The following is a 20286-nucleotide window of genomic DNA, read 5'->3' as shown; positions in this document are numbered from 1 at the left end:
TTATTCGCTCGTGGTGCAGCTGTTTATTTATAAAGACATTACAAATAACAGCTTCCTGAAATTTGTAATCAGGCTTTATGTGAACAAGTCATACTGTTTGGTTGGTTTATAGATTCACCTTTATCAACTTCCTGTTATCTGAAAACTCAAAATGTGGGTATTTTTGAATGATGTAATATCTATAATACTAAAATTACGAAGTCCAATTTGTCAGCTGTCATCGGGTAAAAACGACAAATCAAGGATTCAACTCTATACATAACTAATATAGGACAATGGTGTAAATTAAAAATTACACCACTCCAGACCCTTTTGTTTTCAGCATAATTAATATTGCCAATAATTAACAAGTTCCGGGTCAAATCCGATACCGATACAAATAGTATATTCAGCTATTACCTTATCTGTACGTTCCGCATTTGACAGGCGCACCATCAAACGGTGTATTTAGGATTTTGCTATATACACGGGTCATAATCAAAGGACTGACACTACTAAATTCAATCATTGTCTAATTGTTCCCTATTGTAGTTTTATTCAGCAATCAGCAAGACTTTCTAAGATAACTAATATAGGACAATGCTGTTGATTAAAAAATACTCCATTCCTGGATAGCCAGGACCTTTCGTTTTCCAAATAAGTAATATTTCCAATAATTGATAAGTTTCAGGTCGACGGGTTCAAACAGAAAGATTTGAAAGCAGAGAAAACTGTGTATCTTATAATCGACATGACTTATCAGATGACAATACCAATTACTAAAATAAGGCTTAGGCATAGTTATATACTTTAATTCAGTCACGGACCCGCGATATCACGGGTGTGTACTTGTTGTATATAATTTAATGGGGAAAGGTTATGATGTATGGAGCAATGAGGAATAGTGTATTGTGTAATTGAGAATAGTATTAGTGGGAATTTTACACAGGTCAAAAACTATATTGGAGACAAATAAGTTGCACCACATATTGATGAGGCTAACATGTACTGTAAATATTTCATTCGAATTCTTATTCATTTATAGAAAGAGAGGGGATTTTAAGAAGATTGTGGATGAAGGAGAAAAAGAGTTCCAGGAACCAATCAAAAAGGACTTACTAAAGTAAGTAGTTTTTTTGGTAAATAAAACTAAAATGTAATAGATAGAAGGGTGTGTAATGGGTAAATATCAGCAATCTATTATGTATTTGTTGTGTTCACAGTTTGTTATCTTATTGATTGAAACCATCTTAACACCTTTATCAAGTGACTGGGATATAGAAGTATATATGGATACAGAGGATAAACAAAAAGATCAATCAATCTAATGTAAATTTTGACATGTGTTCCTGCCAACTGTTACTGTGTGAACTAGCTCAATGAAAATCTTATACCCAGCATGTTGGTCTTGTACAACTCAGGGCATCTTCATTTATAATATAATTACCAATTTATTATCCTGAATTATGTATTAATTTCCTGCTAGATTTTAAGCAGCTATCATATAAATATGTAAACTGGATAAACAGAAGGGATTTGAAACCCACACCAAACAAACTAGTATGCTGTGTTTGAAAAAAAAAATGATTAGTGGTTACAACTAAATTGTTGGACAAATTACTTTACTAGACTTGGCATTTTCTGATGGGATATGTGCATGTTAGTAGTTAAAATCAAACCATGTTTATTGCTCAACCACTTTAAATGTTTTTTATACACACAAGAATGTATTGATCTTGCTTTTTGTTAGAAATGTTATGCTGTATTGCCTTCATTATGGTCATGGTTACCATTGTCATATTTAGACTTACACTGCAATGTAATAATCCCTTTGTAGAGCCATGATGATGACAGTATGTGATGTAGCAGCCATAACAAAACCTTGGGAGGTCCAGTATGAAGTAGCTCACATGGTGGCTAATGAATTCTTTGAACAAGGAGATATAGAGAAAACACAGTTAGGTGAAAAACCAATTGTAAGTATTTGTATATTTATCAATCACAAAGTATATCATGTTTTTAGGCTTCAGAGCAGTATTAATAGCAGGAAACTCTGCAACTGTTCTAAGGTCAGGTCAAAGTTACCAGTCTCTTTCTATTGGCTCCTTAAAAAAAAAAGTACCACCCAGTACTTTTCATGATTTTTTTCTGACAATGATATTTGTCAATTTCCTGGGGGAGGGGGAAGGGGGGGGGGGGGAAGCAACCGTAAAAATCGGACTCCAAGTCTAAGCAAATTTTTAAGGAATTCAGAACTGCAAAAAAGATCGATTAATATCAAATTCGTTAGTGCACAAAAACACCATCAACCACAACAACCACCAAGGTGTTTTTTTTACTATGAACTAGCACATTAACAAATAGTTATTTTTTTATCTCAACTTAGCCAATAATTGGAATTGAACTACAACCGTTCATTTTTTTAAATTTATTTTTAGGCCATGATGGATAGAGATAAACAAGATGAACTTCCAAAAATGCAAGTCGGTTTTATTGATGCAATATGTATTCCTGTATATAAAGTAAGTTGAACATCAATATTTGTCTAAGGTAATGATGCTTTTTAGCTTATCTGGCCTGAAGGCCATGTGATATTTTGTTATTATATACATACAAATGTAGTAGTAAAAAATAGTAAATTACATGTGTTTTACAATCAAAAGAAACCATTTTGTATCAACCATCCATGATATTATAGTTAACAGCTACAGTTTCTATCAAACTAACATTTTTATTTTATGTATTTTAAAATCTAAAATATATAATTTACGTATATGATAAAAATTCATGGCATTTTTAAAATCACACTCTGTATCAACCTTCAACCAATCTAATCTCTCAGTATTATATTGGTGTGTCTCAGGGTGTAATATTGAAAAAGACATTTAATATTCTCAGTGTTTTGAATTATCTTGTGATTGAGTTTGGGTACATGTTTTCTTTGTTAAAGTGACCTTCAAATATTTTTGTACACTTTTGATAAGAACATGATTGCTAACATGAGTGCAGAAAAAAAGAAGACCATATACTGTGTCAGAACAGTATTTGGTAAATTTTTCAGTTAATGGTCTAAAATACCTTATTTCATAAACAAGTTCCTGCCCTAAGATTACACAATTCAGAAGAATGTTGGAACAACAAGCAAATTACATAGTCCTCTGTATTTTTTCAGATGTTTGCAGAATTAAATCCAGGGTTGGAACCAATGTTTGTTGGTGTAAGCAACAACCGCAATAATTGGCAAGCTTTGGCAGAAGACAATGAACGTAAGATAAACGGAAATGGTCAAGGTAGAATCTTATCAATTAAGAACAGACTGTTTTATTCTGATTGGTTATTTATATTTAATATTTTGCACTTGAATTAATACATTGTAATTTTTGTTGTGCATTTTGATATAATGAAAACTGGCAATGATATTTTTGAGGGTTTATTTTATTATATTTTTTTTTAATTAAACTGCAAAACAAATTTGGTCATATGAAATTATTTGTCATTATTTTTAGTGACTTGTGAACTAATCCTTTTACTGACATATATACAGCAAGCTATTATTGCTTACTTCTACATCCTTCTTCTCTTGAAGAGATGTCTATTAGGCAAAAAAAAAAAATGCCTGGTTGTTTGTTTTTTCTCACATACAAATTTCATTCAAGGCCAAAAATTTTGAAACTTGATCTTGAAGATAGAAACACAAATAAATCCATGGTGTAAATAGAATAAATTACAATTATAGATCAGCACTATTGATTTATAATGAATAATTCAAATGAAGGACTGTCTTGTGTGTCTTCATTTCTAAAAGAGTCTTTTATTTGTCCCTAATAGTATATTCTCTTATGTTTGGTCCTCAAGAATTCTGTGTAGAATGCACTAAGACTTGCACAAACATTTATTATCAGTCAGCATCAGACTGACCTAAAATTTACCATTTAATATAAATAATATATGTGCATTTACAATTTTATTATTGATGATAGCTAGCTAAAATTAATTTCATTTTTATACATAGCAAAAACAACAGAAAAAGACAAAGAAAATGAAAAAGAAAAAGATGAAATCAAGGAAGAAAATGATTCTCCACAGACAATAAAACCTCCTAGAACCAGTAAAGTAAAACCAGACCAACCATTAACAGCACGAAAGGTAAACATCACTTTTATATAGATCTCTTGAAACTATAAATCTCCAAAACCAGTAAAGTAAAACCAGACCAACCATTAACAGCACGAAAGGTAAACATCACTTTTATATAGATCTCTTGAAACTATTAACCTCCTAAAACCAGTAAAGTAAAACCAGACCAACCATTAACAGCACGAAAGGTAAACATCACTTTTATATAGATCTCTTGAAACTATAAATCTCTTGAAACTATAAATCTCCTAAAACCAGTAAAGTAAAACCAGACCAATCATTAACAGCACGAAAGGTAAACATCACTTGAGTATAGATCTCTTGAAACTATAAATCTCCTAAAACCAGTAAAGTAAAACCAGTCCAACCATTAACAGCACGAAAGGTAAACATCACTTTTATATAGATCTCTTGAAACTATAAATCTCCTAAAACCAGTAAAGTAAAACCAGACCAACCATTAACAGCACGAAAGGTAAACATCACTTTTATATAGATCTCTTGAAACTATAAACCTCCTAAAACCAGTAAAGTAAAACCAAACCAACCATTAACAGCACGAAAGGTAAACATCACTTTTATATACATCTCTTGAAACTATAAATCTCCTAAAACCAGTAAAGTAAAACCAGACCAACCATTAACAGCACGAAAGGTAAACATCACTTTTATATAGATCTCTTGAAACTATAAACCTCCTAAAACCAGTAAAGTAAAACCAGACCAACCATTAACAGCACGAAAGGTAAACATCACTTTTATATAGATCTCTTGAAACTATAAATCTCCTAAAACCAGTAAAGTAAAACCAGACCAACCATTAACAGCACGAAAGGTAAACATCACTTTTATATAGATCTCTTGAAACTATAAATCTCCTAAAACCAGTAAAGTAAAACCAGACCAACCATTAACAGCACGAAAGGTAAACATCACTTTTATATAGATCTCTTGAAACTATAAACCTCCTAAAACCAGTAAAGTAAAACCAGACCAACCATTAACAGCACGAAAGGTAAACATCACTTTTATATAGATCTCTTGAAACTATAAATCTCCTAAAACCAGTAAAGTAAAACCAGACCAATCATTAACAGCACGAAAGGTAAGCATCACTTGAGTATAGATCTCTTGAAACTATAAATCTCCTAAAACCAGTAAAGTAAAACCAGTCCAACCATTAACAGCACGAAAGGTAAACATCACTTTTATATACCTCTCTTGAAACTATAAACCTCCTAAAACCAGTAAAGTAAAACCAGACCAACCATTACAGTGACTTGACTGCAAGTGTTGCTATCCACCAATTACAATTCATTCAAAATTTTGACCAAATTGCAATTTGTTTTATTAAACCAAATTGTTCAACTGGTCACAATTTTGAACCAACTGCTGTAGAAAACCACAGTCAAGACTGAAAGTGCAAGGTGATAAAATAAAACATACTTACACAGTGTTACAATCCTACAAGACTTTAACTCCACTTTATTGATGGTATTTTTAAATCAGTCTATCAATGTGTATAGTTATATTATAGCCATTACCATACTAAAGGTGAACTGTTTTATTTTTAATTGCTATAAAAATGTCCAAACTAAGCTTTTATATAGTTTTTCTTTCGAAAAGTATTCTATATTCATAAGAATCACACATTATGTGAATAAAAACATTTCATATTCAGTAAAATATTTGTGAAATTGCAATATGTTTGTAGGAAGGGGAGATAATCTTTTTTGGTTTCAAAAAATCTTTATTCAAAAGAATAGTATTGTAGGTTATCTCCACAAGGAAACTTATCAATAGCATATTGTTATTTCACACATATTTTACTGAATATATGATGTATTATTTTAAATGATATATGATTCTTATAAATATAAAATCCTTTTCAAAAGAAAAACTATATAAAAGCTTAGTTTGGACATTTTTATAGCAATTAAAAATAAAAAGGATTTTATATTTTTAAGAATCATATATCATTTAAAATAATTCATCATATATTCAGTAAAATATGTGTGAAATAACAATATGCTATTGATAAGTTTCCTTGTCGAGATTACCTGAAATACTATTCTTTTGAATGAAGATTTTTTGAAACCAAAAAAGATTATCTCCCCTTCCTACAAACATATTGCAATTTCACAAATATTTTACTGAATATGAAATGTTTTTATTCACATAATGTGTGATTCTTATGAATATAGAATACTTTTTAAAAGAAAAACTATATAAAAGCTTAATTTGGACATTTTTATAGCAATTAAAAATAAAACAGTTCACCTTTAGTATGGTAATGGCTATAATATAACTATACAGATTGATAGACTGATTTAGTAATACCATCAATAAAGTGGAGTTAAAGTCTTATAGGATTGTAAGTATATTTTATTTTATCACCTTGCACTTTCACATTTTGACTGAACAATTTGTTCAATATTCTGACCAGTTGAACAATTTGATTTTATAAAACAAATTGCAATTTGGTCAAAATTTTGAATGAGTTGCAATTGGTGGATAGCAACACTAACAGTCAAGTCACTGTAACAGCACGAAAGGTAAACATCACTTTTATATACATCTCTTGAAACTATAAATCTCCTAAAACCAGTAAAGTAAAACCCGACCAACCATTAACAGCACGAAAGGTAAACATCACTTGAGTATAGATCTATTGAAACTATAAATCTCCTAAAACCAGTAAAGTAAAAACAGACCAATCATTAACAGCACGAAAGGTAAACATCACTTGAGTATAGATCTATTGAATCAGTAAAATCTCCTTGAACCAGTAAAGTAAACCAGACCAACCATTGACCGTATGAAAAGTAAACACCATTTGTATATATATATATATATATATATATATCTCTATAACCATAAAACCTCTCAGAACTAGGCAAGGTAAAACTAGACCAACCATTAACAACACAATAGATAAACATCACATGTATAAAGATTCTCTTGGATTGATTAAACCTCCCAGAACTAGCAGTAATTTAAAACCAGACCAACCATTAACAGTACGAAAGGTAATCATCACATGTATATAGATTCTCTTGTAAGCTTTTAAAAACCTCCAAGAACCAGTAAGGTGAGACAAAAGCAACCATTAACAACAGAAAAGGTTAATATGACTTGTAAATAGATTCTCCCTAAACCATAAAACCTTTCAGAACCAGTAAAGTAAAACCAGACTAACTGTTAAAAGTATGAAAAGTAAACATAACTTGTATATAGATTCTGTTGAAACCTTAAAAAACTCCCAAAAATTAATAAGGAAAAAACCAGACCATCCATTAATAACTCAAAAGGTAATGATTTCATGTATATGGATTCTTTTTAAACCATAAAACCTCCCAGAACAAAGTTGAAACCAGACTAACCATTAACAGTACAAAACTAGACCAGCCATTAACAGCACCAAATGTAAAGATGAAGTTATTGTTAGGTTAGGTAAACTACCCTTTAAGAGTAGACTAGTCTGACAGATAACCAATCTATCTGTCTGTAGGACGAGGCTTCTTCGAAGGGAGGGTAGTATACCTTACCTAACAATGACTTCACAGTTCAGCTAGCTAGCAAGCTAACCAAAGATATTACCTTTAGCTACAAACTCATTGGAATCAGCTGTAAACCTTTCAGAAAAATGACACACAATTGCTTTATTTTGTGAAGGTCATATATTGTCAGTGTTATATCTACTTGACATATGATATTAACACTTGTCTTTGCTGAATTCATATTTTAACCTCTATGTGTCAAAATTTTGTCTTTTTTTTTTGTTCATTTCTGCATTATTGACTACTTGATTCAAATTATTAACCATTATTTTGTTAAATAAAGTACTGTTTCTATCAATCATTGAGGGATATTGACTACTGAAATGAAAAAACAAGAACATTTTTGGGAAATTTTAGACAAAATTATTGTTAAATTCTTCAAAAATGGTAAAATTGAGATTGACTTGTTGGAGATACCAGGTTTTTCAGTTTAATTTTAGGATTTTGGGGGGATAAAATAATGTCTCTTCTTTTCATAGGAAATGTATGTAGAGATTAAAAAATAGTATTAATCAAGTATAGCTTCAGAAAATATTTTGCATAATGTTTATTGTTTTAAATAATGAAAAGTAACTTAAGTGATCCCACACACACACAAAAATGCATTGATTTGCAAAATGTCAGAAAAAAGTAAATAAAATTAGAAGCCAGCATTCTTATAATACACTGACTGCAGTTCATGTAGCTAATGCTTTTCTTATAGTTCATTTCAACAAAATAATCATGAACACTTAAAACTACTTCAAGTATGCTATATGAGATGTTTATTGGTTGTGCTCAGAGCATTTTTGGTACACCAAACATCATTAGGGAAAATCAATATGTCATCTTGTATGGGATAGACCTGGTAGACAAAGTGAAATTTCACAATTTAAAGGTAGTTCTTTGCACATTGGTGCAAAAATAAAAAGCCATTGCAGCTGAAATTTTATGAGTTCATAAGTCAACAATCAAAACCCTCTTTACTCCTATAAATATTTATAAATTTTTAACCATAGGTTTCCTCATAAAAACCAGATCATTTTAGGTATGTTATTGGATGTCTATCATTTGTTCAAAACAAAATTCTGAAACTTGTCACATTTCTATTTATTTTTTTTATTTGCAAATATAATAAGCTTCCAGCACAGCTTAATCTTGCATGAAGAACTTTTAATTACCTTGATATATAATACTTCCCTGTTTCAATGTTTATGATATTTTAAAGAATGTAGTAATTTTAAAAGCACTTTTCAAAAGATAGGGATGCTATATCACATGCAAGGATAGGTTGTTTTTTATGCCCCACCTACGATAGTAGAGGGGCATTATGTTTTCTGGTCTGTACATCCGTTCGTCCGTCGTAGAGGGGCATTATGTTTTCTGGTCTGTACGTCCGTTCGTCTGTTCATCCGTTCATCCCGCTTCAGATTAAAGTTTTTGGTCAAAGAAGTCTATGATGAAGTTGAACTTGAAACTTAGTACACATGTTCCTTATTATATGATCTTTCTAATTTTAATGCCAAATTAGAGTTTTTACCCCAATTTCACGGTCCACTGAACATAGAAAATTAAAGTGCGAGTGGGGCATTAGTGTACTGGGGACACATTTTTGTTTTTCTCTAAAAAAGTCATTCTTTCCTGTCATTCATGAGTTTAAACAGTTCTCATAATTTTCCATCACAACTGTTAGTTGCACTATACATTCTTGATACTTTTTCTGTTCTGGTTTATGTTGAAAGTTAACCTTAACTGTTGTAAACTTTGAATTATTAGAAAACTGTATTTGTAGTTATGCATTCTACTATAAAAAAAAAAAAAAAAAAGATGTGGTATAATTGCCATGCATTCTACTATAAAAAAAGAAGATGTTGTATGATTGCCAATGAGACAACTTTTTAATAGAATAAGTAGACAGCTCTCTCACAAGCTAAAAAACCCTAACTGTAAAAATATAGGGGCATACACTACAGGCACCGAGACACATTCTACTGAATCCACACAGCATGAGTAACAAACCCTGCAGTAAATATAAAAAAGAAGATGTGGTATGATTGCCAATGAGACAACATTACATGTTCTGAAGTGCAGACTTTAGAATGTCAAATGCTGAGGTATGGTGTTGTTCATCATCTTATTTAATTTGTTATATTGTTGAGATGATATTTAAATGAATAATTGATAAACCTTAGCCAGTATGTGTGCATTACATCTGCATGCATTACTATTACATTTTCACATGAAAATCATTACATTTGAGTGCAGATTATTATTTACTTTGTGATCATTCATTTTACATTTTTTAAATGCATCTTGATGCAAAATTCAAAATATCTTAGATTATACAGTTATCTTTGTATCAGAGTACTGTACATTCTATTATTTCCTATTAAATATATAAGAAAGAAATACACAGGCATAGGACAAAAGTGAGTTCCCACTCAAAAAAAGTTCTATCATTTCAACTAAAATCAATATTTTTCAAAAAAATATTACCAAGTAACTTTATGAGCGATTTTTAGAAAACAGATACCATAAGATGTAGAAATGTCTGAAGTTTTATTGTTTATTTGGCCATAATTTTCATGAGGTTTTGTTTTCATATTCTGATGGGTTAAACACAAATTATGCAATTTGTTTACCATTTTAATTTGGTGAGAATGCACAGCAAACTTTTCAAGAAATATTCATTTGTGTTCACCTCATCAAAAAATTAAAATGAACATGAATAATATCATACCAAAATAATGATAAAACTTAAAAAATTTCTACATCTTGTGGTATTTAATTGATATAAATCAGTCATGTCGTTCCTTGGTAATATTTTGTTTTAAATTTGATTTTAGTTGAAATGATAGGACCTTTTTTTAAGTGGGAACTCACTTTTTTCCAATGACTGTATGATAATTACAAAATTAATTCCATGAAATATAAAAACCAATAAAAGCTTTTTGTTTGGTTATAAATGTATGAGCATTCACTCATTTCACTATTCATTTCTTTTCAGAGTTCAATTAAATCAAAGCAGATTACACCCCAAAAGAAAGTAGCTATTAAAGAACCAAAAGGCAAAACGAAAATATGTATGTTAATGTGACAAAAAATATGTTCAGACATGAGCAGTGTGATTGTTACAATAAACTGTCTATTTTGTATACTACCTGCTGAAAATAGTGAGCACCTTCTGATATTTAGTGTTCAAGTTGACCTTCAAGTGAAAGAAAACCATAGAAACAGACAGTACATTTCTATTGAACACAGAATTTTTCTTTAAATGAATCACTCTAGGATGTTTTATTTTTACAGTGTGATATATATTTATTAAATTTTTGTTAAAACATTGTATGGCAGAGTTCTGATAAAAGTTGTGCAAGACTTTTATTCATATTAGCTTGGTAACTTGTTGGGCCTTGTAAGTGCAAACCATGACAGTACTAGTATATAGAATTTGTCTTGTAATACAATAGTAGTTTTAAACAGACAAAAAAGCAGCATCAGATGTAATACTTGTTGAGCATTATATTGATTCTATTGACAATTTGTTTAGTATGCATTATATGAAAGGTATTGCCTTTTATTGATATTTTCCTGTGATCTTTCTGTATAAATTTCCATCTCATACTACAGATGGGTTTTAAACCTTTTTCTTATTTAAGTAGAAAGAGAATGTATGCCATCATATTTATGATATGATTACTTCATTTATAATATTTAGAAAAATTGTGATTAAACAATAATCAATAGTCCTTTTAACTTGGCTTCACCTCATCTCAGGATTATTGCCCTTTAATGAGATGGTAGCCAAGAAACTCATTCTAGTTAGAAGAACCTCTGATAATCTATAAATTTTAACTATACTTTGTATTATAACACAATTTAAGAGTCTGAATTTCATAGAGTAGTGTATATTATATTGCTTGGGAGAGTGAAAGTTGTTATTTGATACAGAATTTCATCGTACTGAATTTTAATATACAATGTAGCAGACATTTAATTTACTTTTTTTTTTAAGTAGAGCCCAGATTTATCATATAATCATAAATATCCTGTGCAAATCATTCAATTTTTCCACTGGCTAATCAACTTTATTTGTAAATTTCTCTCCGTCATGCTGACATTAATATCAATATTGAAAAAAATCGACATCTTACAAAAAAAAAGGTTGTTTAAGGTAGTACCAAACACCTTTACTAAAATTAATTTGGCTCGTTTAATTATAATAAAATTTATACAAATATTTACATTGACGGTTTGACAAAAATATAAAAAATTCATATAAATTGAACCACACACTTTATCGGAAAAATTTCATTGGATATTTAGCACTTTGAGAAACACTAATTTTGATCATCGAGAAGCTTTTTATTTTCGTAACAACAGAACGGTATTTAAACATTCTTATAATTTTAAGAGTTATCTCCCTGTATTGTTTTGTACCCCCTTAAGAAATGAAAGAATTGTATGTTGCAAGATTTACTACTTTAAATTTTTTTGTTATTTAGATTAAAGATTTGTTTGTTTTTTTACTATTGGATAGGGCAGCTAATAACTAAGGAAATTCTGTATATGGTTATTGAAGGGGATATAAACTACTGACACAGATAATCATTTCTCACAAATAAAATTGTGAAAAAACTATGATCATTTAGATACTCTTGATGGCTCAACCAAGCATTTGATAGATTGTGGTTTATAAAGCTATATAGTTTAGAACTAACATCTAACTTTTGTGTTCAGTCAAACTCTTCTTGGTTTTCCTTCTCTAAAATAGAATATTTGTCACCTATATAGCTGTTAATAAGCTGACCAAATAAAAGTACACAGGTACTTATAATTAGAATTTAGTTTTTAATATACTATATCATCCTTGAAAATAATTCAAAAGGGGCTTGCTGTATTCTCCAACTGAAACAACAGTTAATAAAAACTAGGTAAAACTAGATAATGATTAAAAAAAGTATTTTGTACTAAGTAAATGTTTGTTGTAATATTTAACTTTTTTTTTTAAATACGAACATATATAAAGTCATGGTGAACATTTCCAAATTTCTTCTGAAAATATGAAGGAAGTTTGCATTGAAAAAATACATGATTAATATTTTAGTGTTTCTAAGAATTGAAATGTCTTATATCTTAGTAAAATGTGATTTTCTTATCCACTACATTTCTGGGACCATAGATGTAGGTATTTTAAATGAGCACAATACATTATATGTTCCTGATGAAAAGTTATTAATAACGGAGGGTTGGTTATTCTTAATATTATTTCTGTTTGTTTTTTTTACAATGCCAAACACTTGTCATGCTATTCTAAAATGTTGAAAGAAATTGTCCTTACTATATGCAATTGCTGCAGCAAATTCAAATTTGTCCTTTTTAGAATAGAAAGCATTTTTGGTAATATTTTCAAACTGCAACTTAAAATTTTCGATTGGTTTTCAATGATCTAACAAGATATTCAACCAAAGGTGTGTTATTATTTTATAGATTTTTGTGTGTAAGAACGCTGGAATATTAACATGCTAAAATGATAAATTAATTTGATGATAAAAGATAGATACAAAATAAATCCTCTTGATCACAATGTCTTCTTGTTGTGTGATACTTTGCAAACTTTTTATAAAAACTAACAATTGTATTTAGATATTTGCTGATATCAGTATGTGATATCTTGTCTTAAACTCTTTCTCTTCTCAACTGATGCATGACGCTTATAAGAAATATTAAATCAACAGTTGATGGAGGTTTAATAAAAAAAAGATTATATTCTAAGGCAATATTTTCTCTACGAAAATTTACTGTTATAAAGTGATCTTTTTTTTATGCTTTCATTTGCTTTAAGAGGCATATTTTTATGATGTGATTATTTATTTATTTATTTATTTATTTAAATGACCCTATAATTTTAGTATTTAATTTATTTATTACTCTGCTTTTAACAATGCCAACAGTATTGACATGTATATTTGTTCTGTGATACTTTAGATTATAATTACTTATTTTGCATATTCATTATTGCATGTACTAACAATGTTATATCTTTTGTTTTGTTCATTTATGTTATACCTTCACTCTTAGAGAGTTGGGGAAGATACTTTGCATTTACCTTTTCCTTTTGTCTGTCTGTCTACCTGTTCATCAAACAATTTTTTCTTCAGTATTACCTAAAAAGAATAACTTTATATTTAATCAGCACTTCAACATTGATGAGTTTCTACTGGTGAGGACTTTTTGGATCTGTACAACACCTACTTCTTATTTTCCAGTTCTTTGAATTACTACTGGGGGTATGCTTAAATATAACAGAACCACATTGCATGTATTTTTGTTTACATGTGTTTAGGTTTTTTTTAGTTACATGTGTCTTTGTTTGTTATTTTATTTGTTGAAGCGTAGATGACTTAAAAGCCTGGCTTTGAACATCTATTGTTAAAGTATTTTTTACATATATATTTTAGTCTTTATAGGCATCAGAATTCCACATGTTTTGTATAAATATACCTGATAAGTGATGGTAGGTATAAAACATACAAATTGAAATCGTTAACTTTTGTTAACAGAAAGTTTGTCTCATATATAGTGTATCCTTGTAATAGGGACCATTTTTGGGCTAAGCCACCAATAGTTATAGATTCTATATATTTATAAGAAAGGTACTTTATCACTACAATCTAAATATATAGTTCATTACAGTTCTTTCACATTGAGTTCACAGCAATCTACCTTATGAGATGTCTTAAGATTTTGTCAATCATTCATTTATTTATTTATCTATTACATTATAATTCCGACCAAAGTTACTGATAGCAACTTGATAGTGACCTAATATTTAAACATGTTTGCAATATAGGAATTCTTACCATAAATTGTAAAAATATTTTTTGATATAGGGCATTATCTTATAGTCTAATTTATTTCTTTGTTTCAATTTATTTTCATGGCTCTCTAAAACAAAGATTTTATTATTATTTTTGTAGATCTTCTAGTCAATAAATCTTAAGCTGTTAGTATTATTTCAAAATTTCAAAATTTAAATAACAGTGAAATCAGCATCTTGCAAAAACTGTGAATTTTAGGAGTTTGGAGTCAAGACATTGTCTACCTTTCAAAAGTTTTATGGTTCTTTTTTCAAATAGAATGAATCTGTAGTATTCCTTCATATTTTTGAAGTTAATGATTTCCTCTCGTAAATATTAGAAAATTTGATGTTTGTAGTACAAATGAAAGACATAAATATGTTAAAAATGTATCATGGGGTTGGAAGATTATACTACTGTTTTATTTTGATTCCTCCTTATTTAATTTTCTATCTGACAGTGGAATTAATAGGGCATTAGTTAAATTACTCCAAATGATGTTCCATATACAAGCTTATAGGAATACTTTTGTTGTTGTAAAAACTATATGCCAATTTTGCCTTATTTGACAGTCTTACACCAAACAGCACCTTCTTATTAAAGAAGTGAACTATCTAAACACACTGCCAGATTTAATTTTATGCTACACATGTAGTATTTTACCCAATTGGTACTATTTTAATTTGGAGACAAATCACTTTGGTAATATAGTATATTTTGGTTTTCTTTTAAACACTTTCAGCATTAGACACAATCAATAAAATAAACATTTATATACCTTGTTTTCCAAGACAACCACAAGAATATTTATTATTTAAAACTTTTTACCAATGATATTATTATATGTTGATAGTCTACTGTGATAGGTGATTGTTTTGTTATGTCTAATATTATAATGTTACATTTCTGTTTATTAAACTATGCCATTCTTTGAGAATAATGTTTATTCTGTGATACCTATACAGGTAGTTATTTGGATTTAGAGATATTAAAAATAAAAATAACTTAATAAAGGATAATCAACACATCCTTTTTTATATACTTAGGAACAGACAATACATTTGTAGCAGATAAACCAAAATTTGAAAAAAAATATTTCTAAAAACAATTTGAAAGAAATTAGATAAGAAGATGTGGTATGAGACAACTCTTCATCCAAGTCACAATTACACAAAAAAATAAACCAGTATAGGTCAAAATACTGCCTTCAACACTGAGCAGCAAGCTATAAAGGGCCCTGAAAATGACTAGTGTAAGTCCATTCAAACAGGAAAACCAACAATATAACCTATATAAAAAACAAGAAACGAGAAACACTTATGAACCACATCAACAAACAACTCAACAACAGGTTCCTTGTTTACTTAACACTAAACACACATGCAATTTAAAAAGAAACTATGCCATAATTATCTATTACAGTTCAATTTTGATTGATTAAAAGGTTCACAGCTTTATTGAAATGTTATTTCGAATCAATAGAGGACCATCAGTGGCGGATCCAAGGGGGGGGGGGGTTCCGGGGGTGCGCACCCCCCCTTTATTTTTGCCGATCAATGCATTTGTATCGGGACATATGTTTTGCACCCCCCCTTTGCCCTGGGTGCCCTGGGTTAGCACCCCCCCCCCCCCCTCCCCCTTTCGAAAATTCCTGCATCCGCCCCTGACCATAGCTTCTAAGATAAAAAGTGAGAATCATCAATATCTACACGGCAACTTGATCTCAATCATCCTACCTGTCATTATTACAAATTGACAAGCAATGGTAGAATTGTTCTTGGGTTACTGCCTGAAAAACAAACAGTGCCATTTCCCTATCAATTAACTCAGGAGCAGCAAAACTGAACAATAGTATCAAACAATCTTTATTGTCATCTGTAACAGCATACATATATATGAAAAAAACATTGTGATCTGTAACAGCATACATATATATGAAAAAACATTGTCATCTGTAACAGCATACATATATATGAAAAAAACATTGTCATCTGTAACAGCATACATATATATGAAAAAACATTGTCATCTGTAACAGCATACATATATATGAAAAAAACATTGTCATCTGTAACAGCATACATATATATGAAAAAACATTGTCATCTGTAACAGCATACATATATATGAAAAAAACATTGTCATCTGTAACAGCAAGTCTGAAAGTGTTGGTTGAACGGTTGTCAAGTTAATGCATGGAAACAGTGTGGGTCTTTGCAGCAGTACATTCCCAAACTAATGACTGGATTTTTCTCGGAAAACCAGAAATAAATAGAATATAAAGTTCAAAATCTAAATTTGGCATATTATTTCAAAATTTTCACATCATAATGATCAAGTGAATACCGGTAAGTTTGAAGGTTCATCATAACAAATGGACAAACATGGCCGTAAGTTGATGTGACCACGACTTCATGATAAACAACTGTAAAATCAGATTATTGGGGTTTATGAAGAATGAAAAAAAGGTGAGCTTAATCATGTTAATTATTGCGAGTTCAGGAAAAGCTTCAACCAGATATGCGTATCAAATATCAGAATACAAGTTCTTATTTTTGTGATACAGATAGAGTAACATTATTTGCATAAATATAAACCTCATAATAACTTCTTAATTTACAGAACCTTTAACAACTTTTTTTATTATTACCCATGTTCCATCTGATCAGATAAAGAAATAAGCATTAATATCTCAAACTTTAGTTAATGGCTGCACTTTACACTTCTCTGATCTCATTTTACTGGATATAAAGTATGAAACCTTTTGGATATGGAGAATAGTGGTCACATGTTATCTTGCAACAAAAGTCCTATAAATTCATATTCTTGTTTTAAAAATTAAATGTAATGTTATCTGATGTGTTTATCTATACATGATGACAAATATGATTATCAAGAATAAAACCTTTACTCTTCAATATGCAAAATAGATGGGGAATATATCTATTGGACACAGATGATGCCCCTGATTGCAGAAAACGTTACAAAGGCACATAATTTAAGAACAGTAATCGTGACGCTTCTTAAATTCATACTTTGTCTGAGTTTTGTGGTAATAAGCAATGTGTATAAATCTCATAAAAATTGGTTGAAGCAAACTTAAAGTAAAAGAAAGATAGTGAAAAATTCAGCATTTTTTCCATTTGTAAAGGAGCATAACTCTAAATGGTTAAAAAGTGACGCCACCAAAAATTCAAACTTGATCTGTGGTTTTGGGAATAAGCAATGTGTATAAATTTCAAAACATTTGGTTATTTCAAACTAAATTTAGAGAAGGGAATTCAATTTGAGGACATATGGACGAATGTAAACATTTATGCACCCTCAGCTACTGCTTTGGCATAAAAAATGCAATCAGCATTTTCCTCCTTTCTTAAAAAGTTAATGTTTTTACACTCTGCCACCCCAAAACCTAATCCAAACAGCTGCTTCCCTCATACACACAATGTAACAATATATGTGTAAAATTGAGAATGGAAATGGGAAATGTTTCATAGAGAAAACAACCCCACCATAGAGTAGACAACAGCCGAAGGCCACCAATGGGTCTTCCATGCAGCAAGAAACTCCCGCACCCAGTGTAGTTTTGACAAGTACAAAGATGAGTAAAAGCTGTAGACAATACTGTAAACCTATTTCAAGTTTTTTTTACCTTTTGATTTTTAGTTCAATAATTTTGCCCACTGTTTCCATTGAATTTTATGTACATATATATAGATATATGTCTATATAGATGGTTAATTTCCCAAATGATGTTAAATATCTCTGAATAGGAGGATAATGGATGGATGTCTACCATCCAGCAGCAAATCAAATGCATATTCAGGGCAAGAGTATGTAAATGTTATTTGAAAATTAACCCTGATTTGACCTATTCCATAATGTTCAGCCTGATTTTTAATCCCCTACCAACATTCGAAGAGGACTTTAGGTGTGCACTCTGTCCTTTTGTCTGTCCATCCGTCAAATAAGTTTTCCACACTTTTTTTCTTGTGCGTGAAGATCGATGTTGATTTGATATTTGGTGTATTGTTTTATCATGACATGTTACAGATCAATTTCAAGTTTTGTTCCAGTCTGATGCTTTCATGCAGAGACATGGTCCTTGGACTTGGAAATTCATCAAATGATCAGTTTTCCACTCTTTTTTGGGGGGGAAATCTTAAAGATATTTATTTGATAATTGATATATAGTTTTATCATGACAAGTTACAGATCAAGTTCAAATTTTGTTACATTCTGATGGTTTTGTGCAGAGTTATGGTCCTTAGACTTAAAAAAAACATACACTGAAATAATCAGTTTTAAACTTATGTCAAGCTTGTAGATATTGACTTGATATTTGTTATAGTGTTTACAACATGACAAGCTACAGATCAAGTTAGCATTGTGTTCCAATTGAATGAATTTTTAATCGGTAGGGGACTATGTATTGCTGTGCAATACTCTCAGAATGCTTGTTAATGTTTTATTACACAAGGTACAATGTATAAGTATGCAGGAAGACATGTCACCATACCTGGACACAAAATTCTGACTCTGAGGCAACCAGTCTTTGCTTTTACTCCTAAATGTGTGATGCTTAGCAGAGTAGCTGCAAATACCAATTTAAAAGACACTGTTTGGGTTCAAACACATGATGTCCCACACTTCAGGCAAACAGACCTTGCTGTCATAAACATTTATTATACATGAAGTATAATTATTGTTTTCAGACTCATAATTCAACCAATCAAATTCTGAATTTGGTGTTTCCAGCAGACTTTTTGTACTCCAAACACTGAGTAAAGTTTTATGACCATAGGCCCAAGCTACCTCAAAATCATCAAGGCCTTTCTTGTTAATAAGAGGTAACAAAAATGTAATAAAAAAGATTTTGATACTTCAATTATTTATTAAGAATTAATCTGTTTAAATACAAATAAAGATTGCCTAGCCTTTGATACTAACAACAATACAACCTATTTGACTAGTTCTACATTTGATTGTAAAATAAATATAATCAAAAATATAATCAAAACAAATATACAAACATCACTAAATAACAATTATTGATATGTAATATGTGTAACAGTATAAATTATACAAAGAAACGTAGTAAAATTGTTCTTCACAAAATATTCTGAAACATTCATGCATAAAAGACTAGACTTTTTAAAATTAAAATGGGCTGAATAAATTTAAAACTTGATTTTAGTAAAAGAAAAACAATTCTTCATTTTTTTTTAAACTTTTCTACACAGTCCAAGACCACAATTATTTCGTAGTGCATTTCTTTTAGACAATAAATTCAAATTAAAAAAATCCCACCTGCGCTTTCTCAATAAATTTTTTACAGTGTGTTGTACTACTTTTGGGACAAATTATATCAAAATTATAGAAAACTTCAACGGCTTTAACTCAAAATATGGACAATTTTATGTTAAGGGGGTCTTGAAATCTTTTGACAGCTTCCGAAGTGCTAATTTTTAACCTTTTTCAACTGGACCAAATCACTACTTTACTTTATAATTCATGACCCAAATTTTTTGACAGTGTCATTTCATTCCTTGACTTGCTAATTGAGGCATAAAACATTAACAAGTACATTTGGAAGGGGTATAAAAAAAAATTGGCAAGTAACACACTGTCCACACTAGGGACTACATTTGTGGACAACGAAAATCAAGGGATGGCAATTGTGGTCTCTGACCAGAAAAGAACTATTTACAATAGCTCCAGTCAAGCATAATTATATGAAAATTTATGACAATTTGTGTTTTGAATTTTTGGTT

The 20286-nt window shown here is 30.1% G+C and overlaps 1 protein-coding gene across 7 annotated transcripts in view; it reads left to right on the top strand.

The window, feature by feature from the left end:
- The window catches only part of LOC139520783 (cGMP-specific 3',5'-cyclic phosphodiesterase-like), a 70147-nt gene extending 54610 nt beyond the window's left edge, over positions 1-15537 (top strand). For 4 of the 7 annotated variants that reach the window (XM_071313725.1, XM_071313720.1, XM_071313724.1 and 1 more), the window contains 6 exons: positions 1025-1102; positions 1817-1955; positions 2418-2501; positions 3152-3269; positions 3992-4125; positions 10663-15537. In XM_071313725.1, the coding sequence (XP_071169826.1) occupies positions 1025-1102; positions 1817-1955; positions 2418-2501; positions 3152-3269; positions 3992-4125; positions 10663-10752 (643 nt within the window). In that variant the 3' untranslated portion in view covers positions 10753-15537. The remainder of the gene's footprint in view (positions 1-1024; positions 1103-1816; positions 1956-2417; positions 2502-3151; positions 3270-3991; positions 4126-10662) is intronic. The other 3 variants (XM_071313723.1, XM_071313726.1, XM_071313722.1) reach the window with 1 other exon arrangement.
- Positions 15538-20286: the final 4749 nt, after the last annotated feature.

Source organism: Mytilus edulis, chromosome 4 (genome assembly GCF_963676685.1).
Source record: "Mytilus edulis chromosome 4, xbMytEdul2.2, whole genome shotgun sequence".
NCBI classification, from domain to species: Eukaryota; Metazoa; Mollusca; class Bivalvia; order Mytilida; family Mytilidae; genus Mytilus; species Mytilus edulis.
Note: the sequence above shows the minus strand (reverse complement) of the source record. Positions and strands in the feature narration are given on the sequence as shown.